This window comes from Triturus cristatus, chromosome 11 (assembly GCF_964204655.1).
Source record: "Triturus cristatus chromosome 11, aTriCri1.1, whole genome shotgun sequence".
Taxonomy (NCBI): domain Eukaryota; kingdom Metazoa; phylum Chordata; class Amphibia; order Caudata; family Salamandridae; genus Triturus; species Triturus cristatus.
In genome coordinates, this window is record NC_140594.1 from 112,996,583 (window position 1) to 113,015,438 (window position 18,856).

Consider the following 18,856-nt stretch of genomic DNA (forward strand, 5'->3'; position numbering starts at 1 on the left):
GCATCGGAAACCGTTGTCGAGTCCAATGGAGGACTTCAGAAGGATTCTGCTGCTGGAGAAGGTGAAAGTGTTCGGTGGAACCCAAAGATAGATTCAAGATGTGAAGAACCTACAAGCAGAGGGGACAGAGTCTGTGCCTCTCAGGAGTGACCAGGAGGCGCGGTAGACAAATGCCCACCGATGTCGGGGGTTGCAGGAGAGTGGACGGTGACCACAGAACTACAGCTGTATGGACCTGACAATGCTGTGGAAGACCAGGAGCCGTACACGGACTGTCCCACGTCAGATGACGAGAGTTGAGGGGTAGGTGTCCGGTGGGTCCAGGAGACTCACCACAAGCAGGTGAGTCAGGGCAGGCCCAAGCAATCAGGGGAGCCCAAAGAATACAAAGATGACCCTCAAGAGGACCCGCAGGCCAGAGGCACTGAGGTTGCAAGAGAACCTCGAGCAGCTCACCAAAGATGCAAGCCCACGATGCAGGAGATGCGGTGAGGGTGAAGATCTTGGTTACTGGAGATGCTTGAGGTTGGGGATACTTGGAGCTCGAAGATCTTGGTGGAAGGAAGCTAACAAGCCTTTGCAACTGCAAGTAGACGCTGTGCACAAGGGTTCAGTCCCTTCTTAAACAAAAAAGTGCCTCAGAAACCATAAATTTAATTTTGCTTTGTACCACAGATGTCTTTTTAATTAACTCTGGGTTACCTTATTTTTTCTTCTTTTTTGTACTTTTTTACATTCAAGGTTCCAGTTGCCAATTATCTTTAAACATACCCTTGGTATTTTCTTTGTAGCAAAAAAAGCAGTATCTACAATATTTACATTACTTACATATTTAAGGACATTAACATCACAATCAACATTCTTTCACATGGATACACATATGTATTTACAGTCAAAATACATTACAAGTACAATCACTTTGCAGCTGAAGAGTGTTTTCTTTTAGAACTCTTATAGTCCTACTTATTTTGGTCTGTTATTGGGACATTTATTTTTTCGTCCTCAATAATCCCTAGGTCCTGCGGGGGTCAGAGACTGTTTACACACTTCTGGTTTGAGCTTATATTTTCCAGCTCAAGATGCCTAATCAGTTGGCATATTTATGGTCCTTGTTTGCTCTTGACTTCCTATTTTATGGTTGCCAACGCGTTTCGACCTTCGTGATGGTTGGACCAGAACATTTTATTTATGTGAAGGTCTTCATCAGGGCTTGACTGTTTTCTGGTAGGATGTCTAATACCATGTACTCGTTTCTCACTTAGGTGCGGTTGTTCGCAACCGAGTCTTAATGAAGTGAAAGCTTCTAGTGTCTGTAGCCACCTTTTTCTTGTCTCTTTAATTAGTTCCCTTCAGTTTCCTGGCATTCTCGTTCTTATCCTTGGTTTATTTGCAGTCTTCAACTCGTTCCAATTTCTAATGTGGCATCTTCCATGCTTCTGGCATTTACGGCTGAGTGTTCATAGCCGGCATTTCTATTCTTGGTTCTTGTAATGTATTTTGACTCTAAAGACCTATGTGTATCCATGGGAAAGAATGTTTATTGTTATGTTAATGGCCTCATATATGTAAGTAATGTAAATATTGTAGATACTGCTTTTTTTGCTGCAAAGAAAATACCAAGGGTATGTTTAAAGATAATTGGTAACTGGAAGATTGAATGTAAAAAAGTACAAAAAAGAAGAAAAAAAGGTAGCCCAGAGTTAATTAAAAAGACATCTGTAGTACAAAGCAAAATTGAATATGGTTTCTGAGGCACTTTTTGGTTTAAAATTGACTGTAATGATTCCAGCCTGCGAATTCCGGAACTGAATCACTCCCCCGTTGTGTGTAATCAATATCAGGGGTTCAGTTTCAGCGGCTCCGACGAGGGATACTGGCCTCAAACTTGGGGAGAGGGCAGGCTTCAAGGGATGTGAAGAACCACCTCCTGTGTTGCTGAGCCTTTCGGAGTCCCCGGGAGCTCAGGATCAGCAGACTGGTCAGCTTAGTTGCGATGCCTGCAGATGCAGGGAAGTGACTTCTTCACTTCAAGGGAGATTCCTTCAGGTGTCTTAGATGCCCACAGGCCTTGGAAGGTTCCTGTATGGTGCACAGGCACGGACGTTGCAGCAGACGAGCAGAGCGACGAGATCAGAAGCAGCAGGAGTCTTCCTAGTTGCAGCCTTGATGCCCAGAGCAAAGTCCAGCAAAGTCCAGAGTGCCCAGACGGTGGAAGAAGTGGTGTCTGAAATGAATTTTATCCCACAACGAATCTAGGGACCCACTCACAGGTAAGCCCTTAAATACCCTAAGGAAAGGGTTGGGATGATTCAGGGGTCCCTCACAAAGGAGGGGCTGGACAAGGGTAGGATACTCCCCTGTCCTTTGTCCAGTTTCGCACCAGAGCGGGAGCCTGCGGCTCCCTGAACTGGACTATGCATGGAGGGCACCAAGTGTGCCCTGCACGCAGACTATGTGGCAATGGCAAGCGCTCCCACCCTGCCACACACACTAAATCCTGTCTGGGAGGTGGTCACACCTCCCCGTAAAAGGATACCTATTGCTCTGCCTTCCCCTGCCCGAGCTTGGCTCAGCAGCAGGTGGGGAGTAACGTGTCTCTGGCCGGCAGCAGCCCTGGATTTCTGTCCGGGTCTGGAAGACTGGTACTGGGAGCACCAAGGGCCTCCCAAAGGAGCTTTACGGTGGATGGAATCATATCTCTCACACCATTTACGGTGTGGCGGTATGATTCCAACATGTGGAATACCAAACATGATAGGATTCGTTGCAATCAGTTTTGAGATGGTCACCGCCTAATGACGTGGTGCCCCTCTATATGTCATATGGCTGCCTCACTTAGAACCCGGAAGAATGGACTCCGTAGGTCATAGGGGTGTCCTGCTCATGAAGGGGCACCCTCACACTTAGAATCAAGCACCCTGTCTTCAGGATTGAAAGGCCTGCTGTAGGGGTGACTTATAGGTTTTAAGTGCAGTGACCTTAGATACAGGAAAACCTATATCTTTCGTAAGTGGTGCTAGCACCATCTTACACAGGCTGTAATGGCAGTCCTGTAGTTACAAATTGAGTGGTTTCCCATGGGAGGCATAATACATGCTTCAGCCCATGGGGGACCCCTGGTGTAATTATGTCCTGGGTATCTTAGTACCATATAGTAGGGACTGATAAGGTTGCACCAGTGTCAAATCTGGGATGTACCCAAGTACTTACCAAACCAATTTATAGGAGAAAGCACACAGACTGGGGTCCTGATTAGCAGGATCCTAGTCAGAAACAGCATTACATCAAGCAAAAAGTGGGGGTAACCATAAAAGCAGATCCTACTTTCCTACACGACAATAACGGGAATCTACCTGATAAAGGCCACGGACCCACAGGAGCAATACAAGGCTGAAACATGTCGACCTGACCATTAGATGTTTAGGATCGATAACTCGTCCCCATCCCACCTTTTTATTAAATTATTTTCACAACTATAGGCTGTAATTTTAAGTGTATCAAATAGATACCACCACTGTCTTCGCCCAGACAATCTCCCTCCTGGCGGATGTACGACTGACTTGGAGAACTGAACACAAGTGAGAAGACCCGATGATGACACTATCTACTAAGTCACTCCAATGGAGATAATATACACTGTTGGCTGCGACAATGTGGTTGAGGGTTTTGAAGAGGCATTGTGTAAAAAATGGTCGAACTCACACGAGAAATGCTACACCTACAGAATCTTAAAAACACCTTCACATTAGTGGAAAGTAAGAAAACTGAAGCTGGAGACCATGTAAAATGTGCACGTCCAGAACTCGCACTGCATATGGGCATGGTATTTCTATTGCTTACAGCAGAGCTGAAAAGTGACCCTCATTATATATGGCACTCTTAGCAATTATTAGCTTTATAGCCAACAACACTTTGCATTCCAAGACTTATAAGCCCTAACCTCTAAATGGGTTTAAAAAGAAGAAAAAGAAAAAAAATCAGAGGATGCTAGGTTCATTTGGCTAAAAAGAAAACAAAAAAACAGGGTAGTTGAAGGGGTCACATAACTCAAGGCTGCTTCTCAGCTAGACATACTCTATAAACATTCAAAGAATTGTGCATCGAGCCAGGCTAAAGATGTCCAGCAGACCCATGTCAAATGTGAGTAGTTCAGCAAAACATTTTTTCGTCTTTTGTTACTTTATCTATTTTAGGTTTAGATTCAGACTTGCAAAACTACATTTGACAGAATGTAAAGAAAAAACATATCTTGATGAACTTATTTCTGACATCAGGGGCATAGCTCACTCAGTTGTGCGTTTTTCTTTGCTTTGTGGTACTTGTAGTTCTTTTTTTACCTTTGTACGCACAGAACTTCAAGTACCACAATACAAAGGAAACACACAGCAAATATGAGCTTACTTCACCACCAGGCCACGCAACAATTGTAGCCCTCTAAAACCTTGGCTGTAGTTCTGCTTGAAGTTATGTTTCCCCAGTCAAGGCCCTCCTGGCAAATAATACATTGTAGTGAGGCTCCCTCGAAAGACATGGCTTCGAGAAGGCATTGGAGTGGGTGAAGATCTTGCCACTGAAGCCTTATCAACTCCAATGTGCTTATTCACAAGGTTCATGCAAATGCTTTTCAGTGCAGGGCACAGAAAAAAGCACCATGTTAAGTCTGAAGAATTTAAGCTCACAACAGGCAATCTGCCTTACAATAAACTACTACAGAACATCACTGTCCAATCTGTCAAGATAAAAAAAATGGCAAATCTCCTCCTTATCTGTACGCACCTAAACTCATGTTACAGGGCTACTCCTTATTTCAAAACTAGAATGTATTTCTGGATTGATCACACACACACGGAACAAAAATTAGCTTACATTTTACCTATTTTTGCATGAATGGCTTTACTGGGTTGCAACTTCCACTGCCTTTCTAGGGCTGGGTGCCTAAGTACAGGAAGTCCTGTACCGACTACACAATCTGTGTGTAAATGATAGTTGTGGCCAAAGCCTGAAGCTATGGTATGATTAGCCATCTTTTTTTAATTTGGCACCTCTTTTGTGCTGTTAAACACTCTGAATCAGTGAGTACGGCTGAGGCCAGGCCTATTAGAAGCACCACTAAAAACAAACACAAAAAGTACACACCCACTGACAAAGCCAACAGGCTGTTTTGCTTTGTCAATTTTGTTTGTTTTTGGTAAACTTTATTGTTGTAGAAGCAACTGGATGGTCCTTGTCAATTTAATTTAAAAAAACAAATGGCTAACAGCACACATTATTTGGTCTCAAAAAGCACATGTTACCATACAGGTCCCTGGCACTGACAAGAACGGCTTTGGGTGTGGAGGTGTTCCTTGTGAATGGGTAGAATGTCATCACTGACTGAAGTTATCGAATGGCTGAAGTTGGTTTACCATTGACCTATTCGGTATGCTGCAGTGGGCAGTAGAAACATGGGAATGACACAGTAATAGCTCAATGGATGAAGAAAACACGCTTAAAACCCTCATAAAAAAAGAATAACATACATATTTTTAGTAAAATTAAATTGTCTTAGCTACCACCAGACCTAAAAGAATAAAGACAGTAAATTGCAGGCAGTTGATGGAGCAGGTGAAGGGGCGCAGCAGGAACAAAAGGGCAGGCAGAGGAGGCCACTTTGGCCCCACTGCTCCCTCCTCCACTGCCAGTATCCTATACCTTTCTGGTATAGATTAAAGACAATATTTTACGTAACTCAGGCTTCAGATAAGCGCACCATGTTGATTGGCAGACAACAGATGTACTGCATTCAGCAGTTTCTAGGAATGTTTTGAAACCGTTATGAATAATGTGAATCAGTCACATTCAAATCCCACATACTACTCAAGTATTGATAATATGATGTAAACATATGTGTTTTGCTCAGACTTCACTTTGGTCTGAAGTCCAATTTGATGACTGTTACTAAAATTACAAACATGAACCTTTGGTAATTTGAGTTTCTTTTTTTTTAGAAGGTGATATTTTGAAATCAATAAAATAGTGTTTTGGTGCGGCAAACGGGGAGGGGTGGGGGTCTCTCTAAACAAAGTGTGGACAAAGCGTATCTAAATATGTGACGAGAACAATTACTGTAAAACAAATTAAATGGCGGCATCCAGCCAGAACTCTTAAGGGCTGGGAAAGTTGTTGTTGTGTTACCTGGGAATTGGTGAAGGCAGGGTGCATCCAAGATTGAAAGTTGGAGGAGGAGGGACAGTTCCTTCTGTTGGCAGGAACCAATTCAAATATTTGTCCACCAAGATGAAGTATGCGCTGTCCGAGGTGCTGAAGTACTGTCCGACAGGGTAGTTCTGAAAAGTAACAATTGGAGTAAGTGAACTGAAAACACAGAAAAAAATGTTTTGCCGTTGAGGTAAGAATTTTATTAAAACAAGATGTAGAAAAGTAGCCCTTTTTGACATGGTCACCCCCAACCTTTTGCCTGGTAACTGATGGTGATTTCGACTGGAAGTGCACTGGGTTCCTGCTAACCAGGTCCCCAGTGCCAGAGCTTGTTCCAAAAACTGTATAATTGTTAACGTACTGATCTCCATTTGTGCCTGCTGTATTTTATTGTTGTTTTGTGCCAGTGTCAGCGTTTTCCTTCCTGTTTGCCCGCCTACCTCGCCGCCCTCCGTCTTCCCTCCCCGCTCCCCGCTTCCCGCCACCACCGCTGACCCCGCCCCTTTTTTCCTTCTGTTCCCTCCCCGCTCCCAGCTGCTCCGCCCACCCGCGCACTTCGCCTTATATGGCGACCGTGCGTACGCGCAGCGGTCACGCGCAGCGGGCGCGCCGATTGTGCGCCGAAGGCGCGCCAAAGGCAAGCCCGTCTACGCCCGTCCGCGCCTGGACCGCGCCCAGTGCCAGGACCCCTGGACCTCGAAGACCCCGGCCGACCCGCCAGACGTACTCCGCCGCCACCCTCATCGCACTCAACACCGGCCGACTCCCAGATTGCCATCAAGCTACACCACGACGCACCCACGGACCTTTCAGCTGCCACGCCTGCAAATTCACCTGCATCCGGACCTGCCTCGCACCAGCAGCCGCCAAGTCGAACACCAGCAGCACCCACCTCAAGTGCATCCTGCTCAACACCCGCTCCGTCCACAGACACGCCATCGAACTCTGGAACCTCCTAGACGCCACAGCCCCTGACGTTGCCTTCCTCACAGAGACCTGGATGAACGCCTCTTCAGCTCCCGACATCGCCATCGCTATCCCGGAGGGCTACAAGATCGTCCGGAGGGACCGCAACGCCAACCAGATGGGAGGAGGCATCGCCCTCATCCACAGGAACACCATCCGCATCACGACCAGCACAGACGACACCCTGACCACCGCCGAACACCTGCATTTCCAGATCCACACCGACCCGAACACCACCCTCAGAGGCACCCTGATCTACCGACCCCCGGGACCACGCACACAATTCAGCGAGGACATCGCCGACTTCGTCAGCCCGCATGCCCTCCCCTCCGCCGACTACATCCTCCTGGGGGACCTCAACTTCCACCTGGAGAACAACAACGACCGCAACACCAGCACCCTGCTCGACAACCTCGCCAATCTTGGACTCAAGCAGCTGGTGTCCACCCCCACCCACCTCGCCGGACACACACTCGACGCAGTCTTCTCGTCCTGCACAGACATCGACTTCAGCCACGCCACAGAGCTACAATGGACGGACCACAGCTGCGTCCACTTCACCTTCAAGAGAACGACGACCCACCACCACCAGCAACAGGCCGCCCGCAGAAGCTGGAACAAGATCACAGCAGACCAGCTCGCCACCTCCCTGAGCCAGCACCCTCCTGCCAGCTCAGCGAACCCCAGCCAGGCCGCCGACAACCTCACGAAGTGGATCAGCAACTGCGCGGACGAACTCGCCCCGCTGAGGACCCCGCCCAGCAGACCCGGCAGCAAGAAAGCCCCGTGGTTCACCGACGAACTCAAGAGCTCCAAGAAGAACTGCCGAGCCCTCGAGAAAGTCTGGAGAAGGGATCCTACACCGGACAACAGGACCACCTTCAAGCTGGCCACCCGGAAGCACCACCAGCTGATCCGCGCCACCAAGAAAACTGCTTTCAAGGACCGGCTGGACAACAACGCACACAACTACAAGGAACTCTTCAACATCGTGAAAGAGCTATCCAACCCCAGCGCAGGAAACAACGACATCACCCCATCGCAAGACCTCTGCAACTCCCTCGCTTCATACTTCCACAACAAGATCGCGGACATACACAACAGCTTCAACAACCAACCAACGCACACCAAGCCCGAACAACCACCCCTCACCACCACCCTCCACGCCTGGACCCCGATCAGCACCGAAGACACCATCCGCACGATGAACTCCATCCACTCCGGATCACCGACCGACCCCTGCCCTCACCACGTCTTCAACAAGGCTGACGCTGTCATCGCACCCCACCTGCGAGACATCATCAACACATCCTTCGACACCGCCACCTTCCCTGAGAGCTGGAAGCACGCCGAACTCAGCGCTCTACTCAAGAAACCCACAGCGGACCCCACCGAACTCAAGAACTACCGCCCCATCTCGCTCCTCCCGTTCCCAGCCAAAGTCATCGAGAAGACCGTCAACAAGCAGATGGCCGCCTTCCTCGAGACGAATGGATCCCTCGACCCCTCACAGTCCGGCTTCCGAGCCAATCACAGCACCGAGACCGCCCTCATCGCCGCCACCGATGACATTCGAGCCCTGATGGACAACGGAGAAACAGCGGCCCTCATCCTCCTAGACCTCTCCGCAGCATTCGACACTGTCTGCCACCGCACCCTAGTACAGCGCCTCAGCAACGTCGGAATCCAGGACAAGGCGCTGGAATGGATCATCTCCTTCCTCGACGGAAGAACACAGAGAGTCCGTCTACCACCGTACAAGTCAGAGGCCACCGAAGTAATCTGCGGCGTCCCTCAAGGATCCTCACTGAGCCCCACCCTCTTCAACGTCTACATGAGCCCCCTCGCGGCCATCGCACGCCAACACAACCTCAACATAATCTCCTACGCCGACGACACCCAGCTGATCCTCTCCCTGACCAACGACCCCGCCGCCGCCAGAGCCAACCTGCACGAAGGGATGAAAGAGGTAGCCAAGTGGATGACGACCAGCCGCCTGAAACTGAACTCGGACAAGACGGAGGTCCTCATCCTGGGCTCCTCACCCTCCGCCTGGGACGACTCCTGGTGGCCTCCCGCCCTGAGCACCGCACCCAAACCGACAGACCATGCACGCAACCTGGGCTTCATCCTGGACTCCTCCCTCTCCATGACCAGGCAAGTCAACAACGTCTCCTCGGCGTGCTTCAACATCCTACGCATGCTACGGAAGATCTTCTGGTGGATCCCCACCGAGACCAGGAAGACCGTCACCCAGGCCCTCGTCACCAGCCGACTGGACTACGGCAACACCCTCTACGCCGGTACCACCGCCAAGCTCCAGAAGAGACTCCAGCGGATCCAGAACGCCTCAGCCAGACTCATCCTCGACATCCCACGAACCAGCCACATCTCCGGACATCTGAGAGACCTGCACTGGCTCCCCGTCAACAAAAGAATCACCTTCCGCCTCCTCACCCACGCACACAAAGCCCTACACGACCAAGGCCCGAGCTACCTCAACAGCCGAATCAACTTCTACGCTCCCAAACGCCACCTCCGATCAGCCAACCACGCCCTCGCCGCCGTCCCCCGCATCCGAAGAGCGACTACAGGAGGAAGGTCCTTCTCCTACCTGGCCGCCAAGACCTGGAACTCCCTCCCGACCGACCTGCGCCTGACCCAAGACCACCTCTCCTTCAGGAAAAAGCTGAAGACCTGGCTGTTCGAGCAGTAGCGGCACCCCCCCACCCCCAGCGCCTTGAGACCCTACGGGTATGTAGTGCGCTCTATAAATGTCATTGATTGATTGATTGATTCTACAATTGGCAAAACCTTTAGCACCCTCTGTAAGTCCCTAGGAAAAGGTACCCATGGTACCTAAGGTCTGACGTATCAAAGACAGTCGCTAAGGGCAGCCGCACGAATTGTGCCACCCTAAGGGACCCCTCACCAAGCACATGCAAGGCTTCCATTGCAGGCTGCGTGTCTTGGTGCAGACAAAAGTGAAAACAAAACATGGACATGTCACACATCCCTGTGTGCCATGTTACCCAACACCGCATGTGATATTTGTACGTCACCCCTACCGCAGGCCTGACAGCTCTAAGGCAGGGTGCTGAATATTACATGAGAAGGCATACCTGCATGGACAGATATGCCCCTGGGCTGGTCAGTTCCATTACTGCCAGTGCAAGTGGACAGGGAAGCCACCTCCTACAGGATGACCTGCTGATTAACCTGCCTAGGCCGGCAAGCTTCAAAGAGCTGCAGCCTTTGGAATGTGAATCTGGCTCCCCTGACAGGAGAGGAAGCCGCCCCCTTTGTCCAGGACGCCCTTGGCAACTGGACAGGTGGGAAAATTAGCTAGTCAGGTAGGCATGTGACCTCCAAGCTAGTACCACCCTTGAGGTGGGCTACACTGAGGTGGCCGCAATTTGTCAGAAGTCGCCATCTTTGTGATGGCGTACTTAGGAATTCTGGGACAGGGTTATGCCCATTTCCCACAGGAAGTGGTCATTCAGGGGGCATAGTGACCTCAAGAGTCAGTTGCCGATTGGCTACTACACTACACTCCATTAAACACCCTAAATCCAGTATTTAGGGAAGTCCCTGGCACCAGAGAAGCAGATCCTGACAACTTGAGAAGAGAGAGGACGCCAAAGAGGCGCGAAAATAGAGAGGAGAGTTACCGATCCAAAGCCGGTTGGAGGGTGGGGGCTGGGGGGGGGGGGGGGGGGGGGGGAGACAATCTCGTCAAATGTATTCAATGTTCATTGTATGATTCAACATGGAGTTACTTACATTGAGTGTTGGCAGGTATATGCTCTATGGAGGCAGTGAGACAAACAAGAATATCCATGTCATGCAGAATTAGGAAAATGCCATTGTACTCACCCTCTGTGTGATCAAGCTGATGGCAAAGTGAAACATGAAGTATTCAAACGCATCTGGGATGGGTGCTAAGGAATTTTAAGCAATCTATGAACTCATGATAATAAAGTATGTAGAGCTCAACTCAGTCCTTCTACAACTAATGTCCAAATCTAAATCAAATCGGTTGATAATCAGCTCTTTCACAGTGTGGAATTAGCAGGGACAAAAAAGAATGAGCGAGGGACTTGCAAATGGAGGTAAACTCTAGAAAGAATGATTCTTGCTTTCTCCAGTTATGACAGGAGACGGACTGAACACTTTCCCACCTGTCATGTAATCGAGCCAGGTTAGAATTTTAAACTTACAATGGTGCAAAACAAATAAACGATTTCAGAGGTATACTAAAAGTTAAAGAAAACACATGTAATTCTGATATTTATACTGATGGCACACAAACATCCAATAACATGGAAATACTGCTGGGAATTTATAATTTATGCATCCACGACTTTCACCTTTTGGTGTAGGCAATTGCTCAAATTCAGGACAAAGTAATGGTGCTGATGGTATGGCAAAAAGTGAATAATTAAAAAAAAAAAAAAAGGAATCCTAACGAAGTATCTCTCCAGCCACAAATAATTCCTACTTGTATTGTTTTATTTTCTAACTCACCCAATTCCATATAAGAATAGGATACAATAATTATTTTTACTACAGAAGGAGGGATAGGATGTACATAAATATTTACAATATGGCAAAAAAAAGTACGGTTATTCACAAAGAAAATGCACAACTTAGAGATTTTTGCTCCACGGATAGTGGCAACAAGGAATTTCATTTGTTGGCTAAAAATTCAATCACCTCAATATATCTGAGTAGAGAGTAAAAATTACTACTAACAGCTACTAGATTAACTCACAACAAACTATATTTTTTTAAACAACTCCTCTCGTTGTTGCACCTCCGTGCCTTGAAGGTGGCCAGAGGAAGAAAGGGTTTTGGCTCTTGCTCCGATTATAGTGATTCATCCCTCTTAAATACCTCTTGTGGTGCAAGAACAAGGAGAGCCAGTACATTAAGCAAACCAACTTCTGTCCTTTGTGAGATGTATCAAGAAAGTGTCGGTGGAATGTGAGAATGCACGATATAACAGATATCCATGATCACCTAATCAACTCTGCAAAAACAAAAAAAGTAATGTACTAAATTTGCTGACAAACGTTGGGACAGTATTGAACAAGCATTTGCAATGCAATAGGTCTCGCATTTGCGAGAGGTTAAGCTTTTGACATTATAAAGGATAATTCATTTTATCTATTTTGATAATTAACACATATATAAAAGGCATTGTCATATACAATGCCAATAGCTCAAACTCTTGTAAATGCAAGACCTATTTCACTTTAACCCCTTGTGTGCGCACGACGGCTCCTGGCCGTCGTGCATTACAGTGGGCGTGTGCGCACGACAGCCGGGAGCCGCCGTAATCGCGCATCCGTTTATTTCTCCCGCACAGCGGGAGAAATAAACCAGCAAACAAGGGGTTAAAGAAGCAGCCGCCATTGTCCCGGCCTGCTTGGAAAGTGAAAGCACGCATGACGCACTGAATGTTGCAGGAAAGCATGTCGTGCCTGCAGTAGGAGACACACATTAAAGAAAATAGTGCTTACAGACTTAGAAAGACATACTGTGTACCAACAGAAGTAAAAGGGCCAGTCCTCATGGGAGGTTACAAATGAAGACAAGGCGGTACTAAGGAGGGACTAACAACCCTATTAACAAATCAAAAGCCAGCATTTACAAAGGACAATGACAGAAGCCAATGAAAGATATGGGTGAAGAGTGGGCAGAGCTTCAAGTCCATACTCTAATACAGCATGCCTCGCAGGGCAGCGCATGCGCTGCCCAGGCTCGACCTTAAAATGGCAGGAGAACCATCCAGGGGTCTGGGGGGGGGGGGGGGGGGGGGGGGGGGACATGTATCAAGGAAGTCACACCCTGGTAGTGTTTGGCTGTTTCTACATTCTCTTTTTCAATGCACCACAATTTTAAAAGAAAACGATTGCTTTAGTGAGATGGAGTCATTGACCAGCACCCCCACAATGAAAATAACTTTAGCATCATAGCCACCAGCAGTCTTTTCTCTCTATCTCTCACCTCCTCTTGTTCCTTTTATTTCAGGCTTCCTCTCTCAGCACTTACCAAGTCTAAAAGGAACCCTGACTCTTATACACTTTTTGATTCGGTTCAGTACGGCTTGGCCCCTCCTCTCCAGACAACCCTCCATTTCGGTCCCATCCCCACTGAACTCGTGCATGCAGAGATGAATAATGGGCACTGGATGTCCTCAGAAGTCACTGCTGGGAACACAGAGAGACTGCAGCTCCTTTGCCCTCTTAGTAATAATGCAGATAGAAGGCAGTATGTTGAGCCTGCTCATATTTAATGTGCCTTTAAATGATTCATGTATATTTTTCAAATATATCCGATTGTCATTTATAAATGCAGACATTTAATTTTTATAGATGAAGTAATGCATTAGTTGGCAAAATTGTACAGTTACGAAACGGGTGTACAATTCTTGTCCAACTGGGGTTTATCATACGACCAATAAAGTATTACTTCAGTCACTGATTGTTGTTACCCAAAAATAAAGTGTTTCATGATTTTAGAGAGCGGCGTGTTTTCGTTTTTTTTCCCTTCTTTACGGGAGAGGAGTCCTCTTTCTCATTGGACCTTTATTTACGTGCAGTATGAAATGGCGGACACGCTTACATTTCTAGAGTGCTTTTTTGAAGTTGCCCAATTATTTTTAAGTTATGAGAGAGATATTTTCATAACTTTGCTAAGACTACAGCTGGGTTCCTAATGAGACCTAATGGGCTCAAATCTGAGCACCGAGCACCCCTTTTAAGCTAGAAACTCTGAACTCAGCAGAGGTAGTAACATTCAATAGTGCTATTAGGTCAATGAGCGGTTTTACTTTAAAGGGTAAAGCACTTTATTCTACACACAGCTAAATTATACACATGATTATATAAATTCACATGGAGAAAATAAGCAATGTAAACCAGGCTTATCACAATAAATAGTTCTCTACCTATTGGCTTTGACAAAAGGAAAAGGACAGCGATATAGAAGGCACTGGTTTGGGCGAAAAGAGGGCACTTGGAAAAGGGGTGGAGGGAACGTGAGAACAGAGAGAAAGAAGACTGGTGCTCGGACACTGTGAGGCGGAAATAGGGACGAGTCGGATGTAGGGCACTTTGATGGGAGGGATAATAAAAGGAAAAGGCAAAGACGGGGTTTCGTAGGATGAGAAACGAGGTGGTAGAATGGAGACGGGAGGTAAATGCGAGAGAAAAGGGTTTGTTTGGGAGGAGAAAGGAGGGGAAGTGAGGAAAAGCGAGATGGTGAGGGAGGAACTGAAAGGGACGGATGATATCAAGGTATCGACGCGTGAGGTAAAGTAGAGATCGGGATGATGACTCAGGGAAACATTATGGGAGTGCAGCAAAGGAAGGGTTTAGATCAAGAGAGCCCACAATAAACCTTGGTTCAAGTAACGAAACGCCTTACTATGGAGCTAATAATTCTCCCTCAGTGAGGGGCAAGTCGTGACAACAGCACTGCAATGCCTAAAGTCTGACGCCAGAACCACGGCCCTGCGGACTACCTCACCTCTGCAATGAATAAACAAAGGGGATTCGCCATAATATTGACCGCAAACTGGAAATTAAAAGAAGGATACAAATAACCTACGAAATCAAGCTCTCATTCTAAAACTGCAGTTTTTAGGGAGAAATAATATAATATGGTGCGTTTGTTGCACTTGTTAAGCTCGGAATGGGAGGCAGCGCACTTGTTTGGAGTCCCCTCCACAATTCCACACGAGTTCCCAGTGTAAATCTAAAGTATTACCTTGCAAAATATGCGAGGGGGAGAGTCCACATGAAATATGTTGGAAAACTCAGCGTACCGGGATCAGGTGCAAACAAACACATGCAAATCTGCACTGGGGATACACCCTTAGAACACGAGCTGCAACGACCATGTTTATGACACAATGTAAAGTTTTGGACTGCCCTTTTATGGACAATGTAAAAGCTAAATGATTTGTATTTGGCTGGAGGATGAGACGCGGCGAGACGACGTGCGCGTGCACATCGCCTGTGCAGGCGCGCACATGTCCCGTCCCCCTTCGGCCAAGAAACCGACAACAATAGATCTTGCCAGGCGAGCAGCGTGCATGCGCTGCGTCACTAGGCGAGACCTAAAAACCAGGACTGTCCAATGAAACACGGGACGTCTGGTTTCCTCATAATGTTGTGTGTCTTTATGCTTGGGCTTGCATAATTGTAGCCTGATTTTGTGTCTTTTGTAGCTAGTCTGCTTTTTAGAGCTCAAAGAAAAGTGAATTACAGTAGTTCAGTTAGGCCATAAAATAAAATGTCATTCAATCCTGTTAGGGAGGCCTTTTTAGAACATGTTTTACAGTAATTTGGCATACCCTGTATATTGCACCAACTTGTCGAGTAGTGGAGAGCATATTTACCCAACAATAATGAAAGCAGACCAAAAGCTCACAACTGCATTTCATTTTAGCTAGGAAACATCTTTAAAACACTTTGGCCAAACACAGCCATCAAACTGTTATAATATCAAAGACATCACATAAAAAAATTAAGACAAGAGCAATTAGATTTTGAAACGTGTGCCTTCAACAGCAGCCATTTCTTACCAGCAAAAGGCTGTTTTTAAGTTGTGGCATGACGCTACCAAAAAACACCATCAGGCATTAACGCTGGAAGATAAATGCCTTATGTTAATGTGGGAAGTCTTAAAATCTAACCATAGATAACACAAGTGACATCAAAGGTCAGGCAAAAAGTTGCTGTACATCCTCAAAGAGAACAGTGTGCTCTACATTTTAAGTCTGACTTGTACAGCTCAAAACTGTAGCAGAGAATAAAAATATTTCACCAGAACTGCACACCTAAACAATGACACATGACTGAATCTAGCCACTTGTACTTCTTTTTACCCCCCCATGACTAACTGCCAGGACACCCACTGAAAGGATACTGAGTGCCAAGTTTAGGGTTAGACCTCCAGAAGAGGTGAACTGGATCTTGTTGTGGTATAGGGGACACTCTGGCAGAACTCGTTCTTGTATAGAAGCCTTTACAGGACCCTGAAAAGAAACCGCAGAACAGTGAGGTGGAACCGTTAGATCAATGTCACAAACATCACAACATATAGATCACTCAGTGTTCCATTGGACCACAACTCACTGGAAGGTATGAGACTGGGAAGTCAAATCTGTACTCCTCAGCCTGCAGTTTGTAAACCATCTTCATCATTGGGCCACTGCAGAACAAGGAAAGAAACATAATTCCAAAGTTATACAGATGAAAAGAGGCATTATAATCATAAATCAACCTTCTCTCTAAAAGGATCTCCATTGATAGTCAGAAGCACTGAATAGTCAAGCCCACGTGTGAGGATCCCAGAGCACTTTTCCATAGAGGGTCTTCTTACGTGTTGATGTTTGTCTTTTTTCAGGAAGGCCTGTAGAAACACTTAAGATAAGAAAATTCTGCAGCCTATACAGAAGGCTACAATGGCCAAATTCTTCAGATTACATATATATTGGTTTCTTTACCCTTTTCTATTTAAAGCCAAATACTTTTGTAGACAGCTTAAATTTCTTTCAAAAATCCTTTTTGTAAAAGTAGAGAGATGAAGGATAGAAGGATAGTGTAGCCCTATTGGCTGCCACTATGCGAGTGTATAAACAGTGCTGTGTCTTTAAGGATCTAGAGACCACCAGTATCCCATCATGCCCAGCAGGTGGCAGTTGCTTCAGATCTTCTTTTCCAGCTCCTGGTAATAGGATCTTTGAGCACTGAACCTTAGCTTTTTAGGTTTTTTCTCTTAAAAAACTCTCAAGTGGCAAGTACTTCACTCAAAAGGTTTTCATGTGTCCCTTTCATTTTCGGTCTTTTCCTGACAGAAATGTGTGCTATTTAATCAAATAAAATGCCATCTTTATTTGAAAAGTGTCCTGCCTGTGGGAGAAAGGAGGCCAAATTAGACCCATAGGATGTCTACATCATCTGCCTTCCTAAAAGTCATGTTTCTGGCAAATGCCAACACTGCAGGCAGCTTTCCAGGCATACCCAGAGAGAAAGGAAAAAAAACCTGCCTCCATGGCACAGAAGAGTGACGCAGGCAACAGGCGCAGTCTGAAGGTGGGACATCAGGAGATCTTGGAGAGTGTCAGTCCTCTACCAGGGCTCTTCCTCCTTCCTCTGAGGACCCAGGCGTGGAAGGTCTAAAAAGAGGAGTACAGCCCTTTCATATCGTTCCTGGTCGACGGGGAGAGGATCAACGTTGCGACAAGGTACAGCAGCTACATGTTCTCAGTCAAGGGCTGGGACGAGGTCGAAGAGGAGGCAAAGATAGACACAGCTGGAGTTAGCCGTCAAGGAGTGTGTCAACGTCGGGACACAGTAGAAAGTCACCAACGAGATGTAGCAGAAGTTCGACATTAAGAAAAATGTCAATGCCGAGAACATCTAGGCATGCAAAAAGAAGGAAACAGTTGTATTTTAACATCTCCTGACTGATTACTCCAGAGTGTATTTTCCTGCTTCTCCAATAGTGCTGCCAGACTATCCTGCTTCTCTGACTTCACCACCACCACCACCTCCTCTGCCTCCACCGCCTCCTCCTCCGGCACCCCTTCAACCGGTGCCAATTCATCCTCCTCCACCTGTGGAAGCCCCTCTTATAAGGCCTAGAGCTTCTCTGCCACGATCACGTTCAAGATCTTGCCATCATTCACACCACTCCAGACATCGCCACAGGTTCAGGCCTTGTTAGTCTTGACCATCTTCCAGATGCTCTAACCCTCATCATGCGTCTAAGGCTAAATCAAGATCAGGCGCAAGGTCTAGACAACATTCTTCCCACTCCAACTCCTCTTCCAGCGCAGGAAGATATTCTTCAATGCTGTCGGACTCTCCTCAACCATGGGTTTCACCAGTGGTTGATGTCACTACCTTCCAGGAGGTACTGGTGAGAGGGGCTTTGAAGTTAAATCACCGATCAGCGTCAAGGCCACTCCTTTCAGTGGGTCCAGGTCTGTTCGAACCTGCAATGGATTTTTTCCTCACTCCAGCTAAATCTGCTCTGTCGAGGCTACAGAAGAAATACAGACCTCCGGAGCAGGATCCGCTCTTTCTCTGCTCCGACCCACCCCTGATTTGGTGGTCATCCTAGTGAGCAAGAAACACCATTCTATAACTCCAGACAAGGAGAGTAAGAAGCTGAATTCAGTGGAACGGTAAGTATGTGGTACGGCTGCAACCACCATGAAGGCAGTGAGTGCTTCTGCTATTCTGGGTAGCTACGACAGGGTCTTAGGGGACTCCTTATAAAATTTGCCAACGACCTCCACAGAGTCAAAAGAAAGGACTTCCTTGAGGTTCTCAACGTAGGGATGATGGTCTCCAGTCAGATGATCAGTGCTGCAGCAGATTCATCCTTGCTAGCAGCACACAAGTACTGTCACAGGGAAGCCTTACACAGACATTCAAAGTTCCACCTCACAGCCCTCAAACATGAATCACAGTAAAGGATCCTTAATCTGCCATTCTCAGGGTCATCACTCTTTGGGAGTCACATGGACGGCAAGATGGCCTGGATGAAGTCAGAAATGGAGACCCTCAAGGCAGTTGGACTCGAAAAACAAAAAGAAAGACGAAAGCCCTACAAGCCTTACCAACTGTGGGTTTTTTTCCTCAGAGGGTTCAAACCCCTCACTGGTACC

The 18,856-nt window shown here is 47.0% G+C and overlaps 1 protein-coding gene across 8 annotated transcripts in view; it reads right to left on the minus strand.

Moving 5' to 3' along the window:
* SMPD4 (sphingomyelin phosphodiesterase 4) overlaps positions 1–18,856 on the minus strand; it is a 431,863-nt gene that overhangs the window by 361,663 nt on the left and 51,344 nt on the right. For all 8 annotated transcript variants that reach the window (XM_085636345.1, XM_085636344.1, XM_085636343.1 and 5 more), the window contains 4 exons: positions 16,314–16,389; positions 16,105–16,213; positions 11,041–11,093; positions 6,175–6,326 (listed from right to left, as the gene is read on the minus strand). In XM_085636345.1, the coding sequence (XP_085492471.1) occupies positions 6,175–6,326; positions 11,041–11,093; positions 16,105–16,213; positions 16,314–16,389 (390 nt within the window). The remainder of the gene's footprint in view (positions 1–6,174; positions 6,327–11,040; positions 11,094–16,104; positions 16,214–16,313; positions 16,390–18,856) is intronic.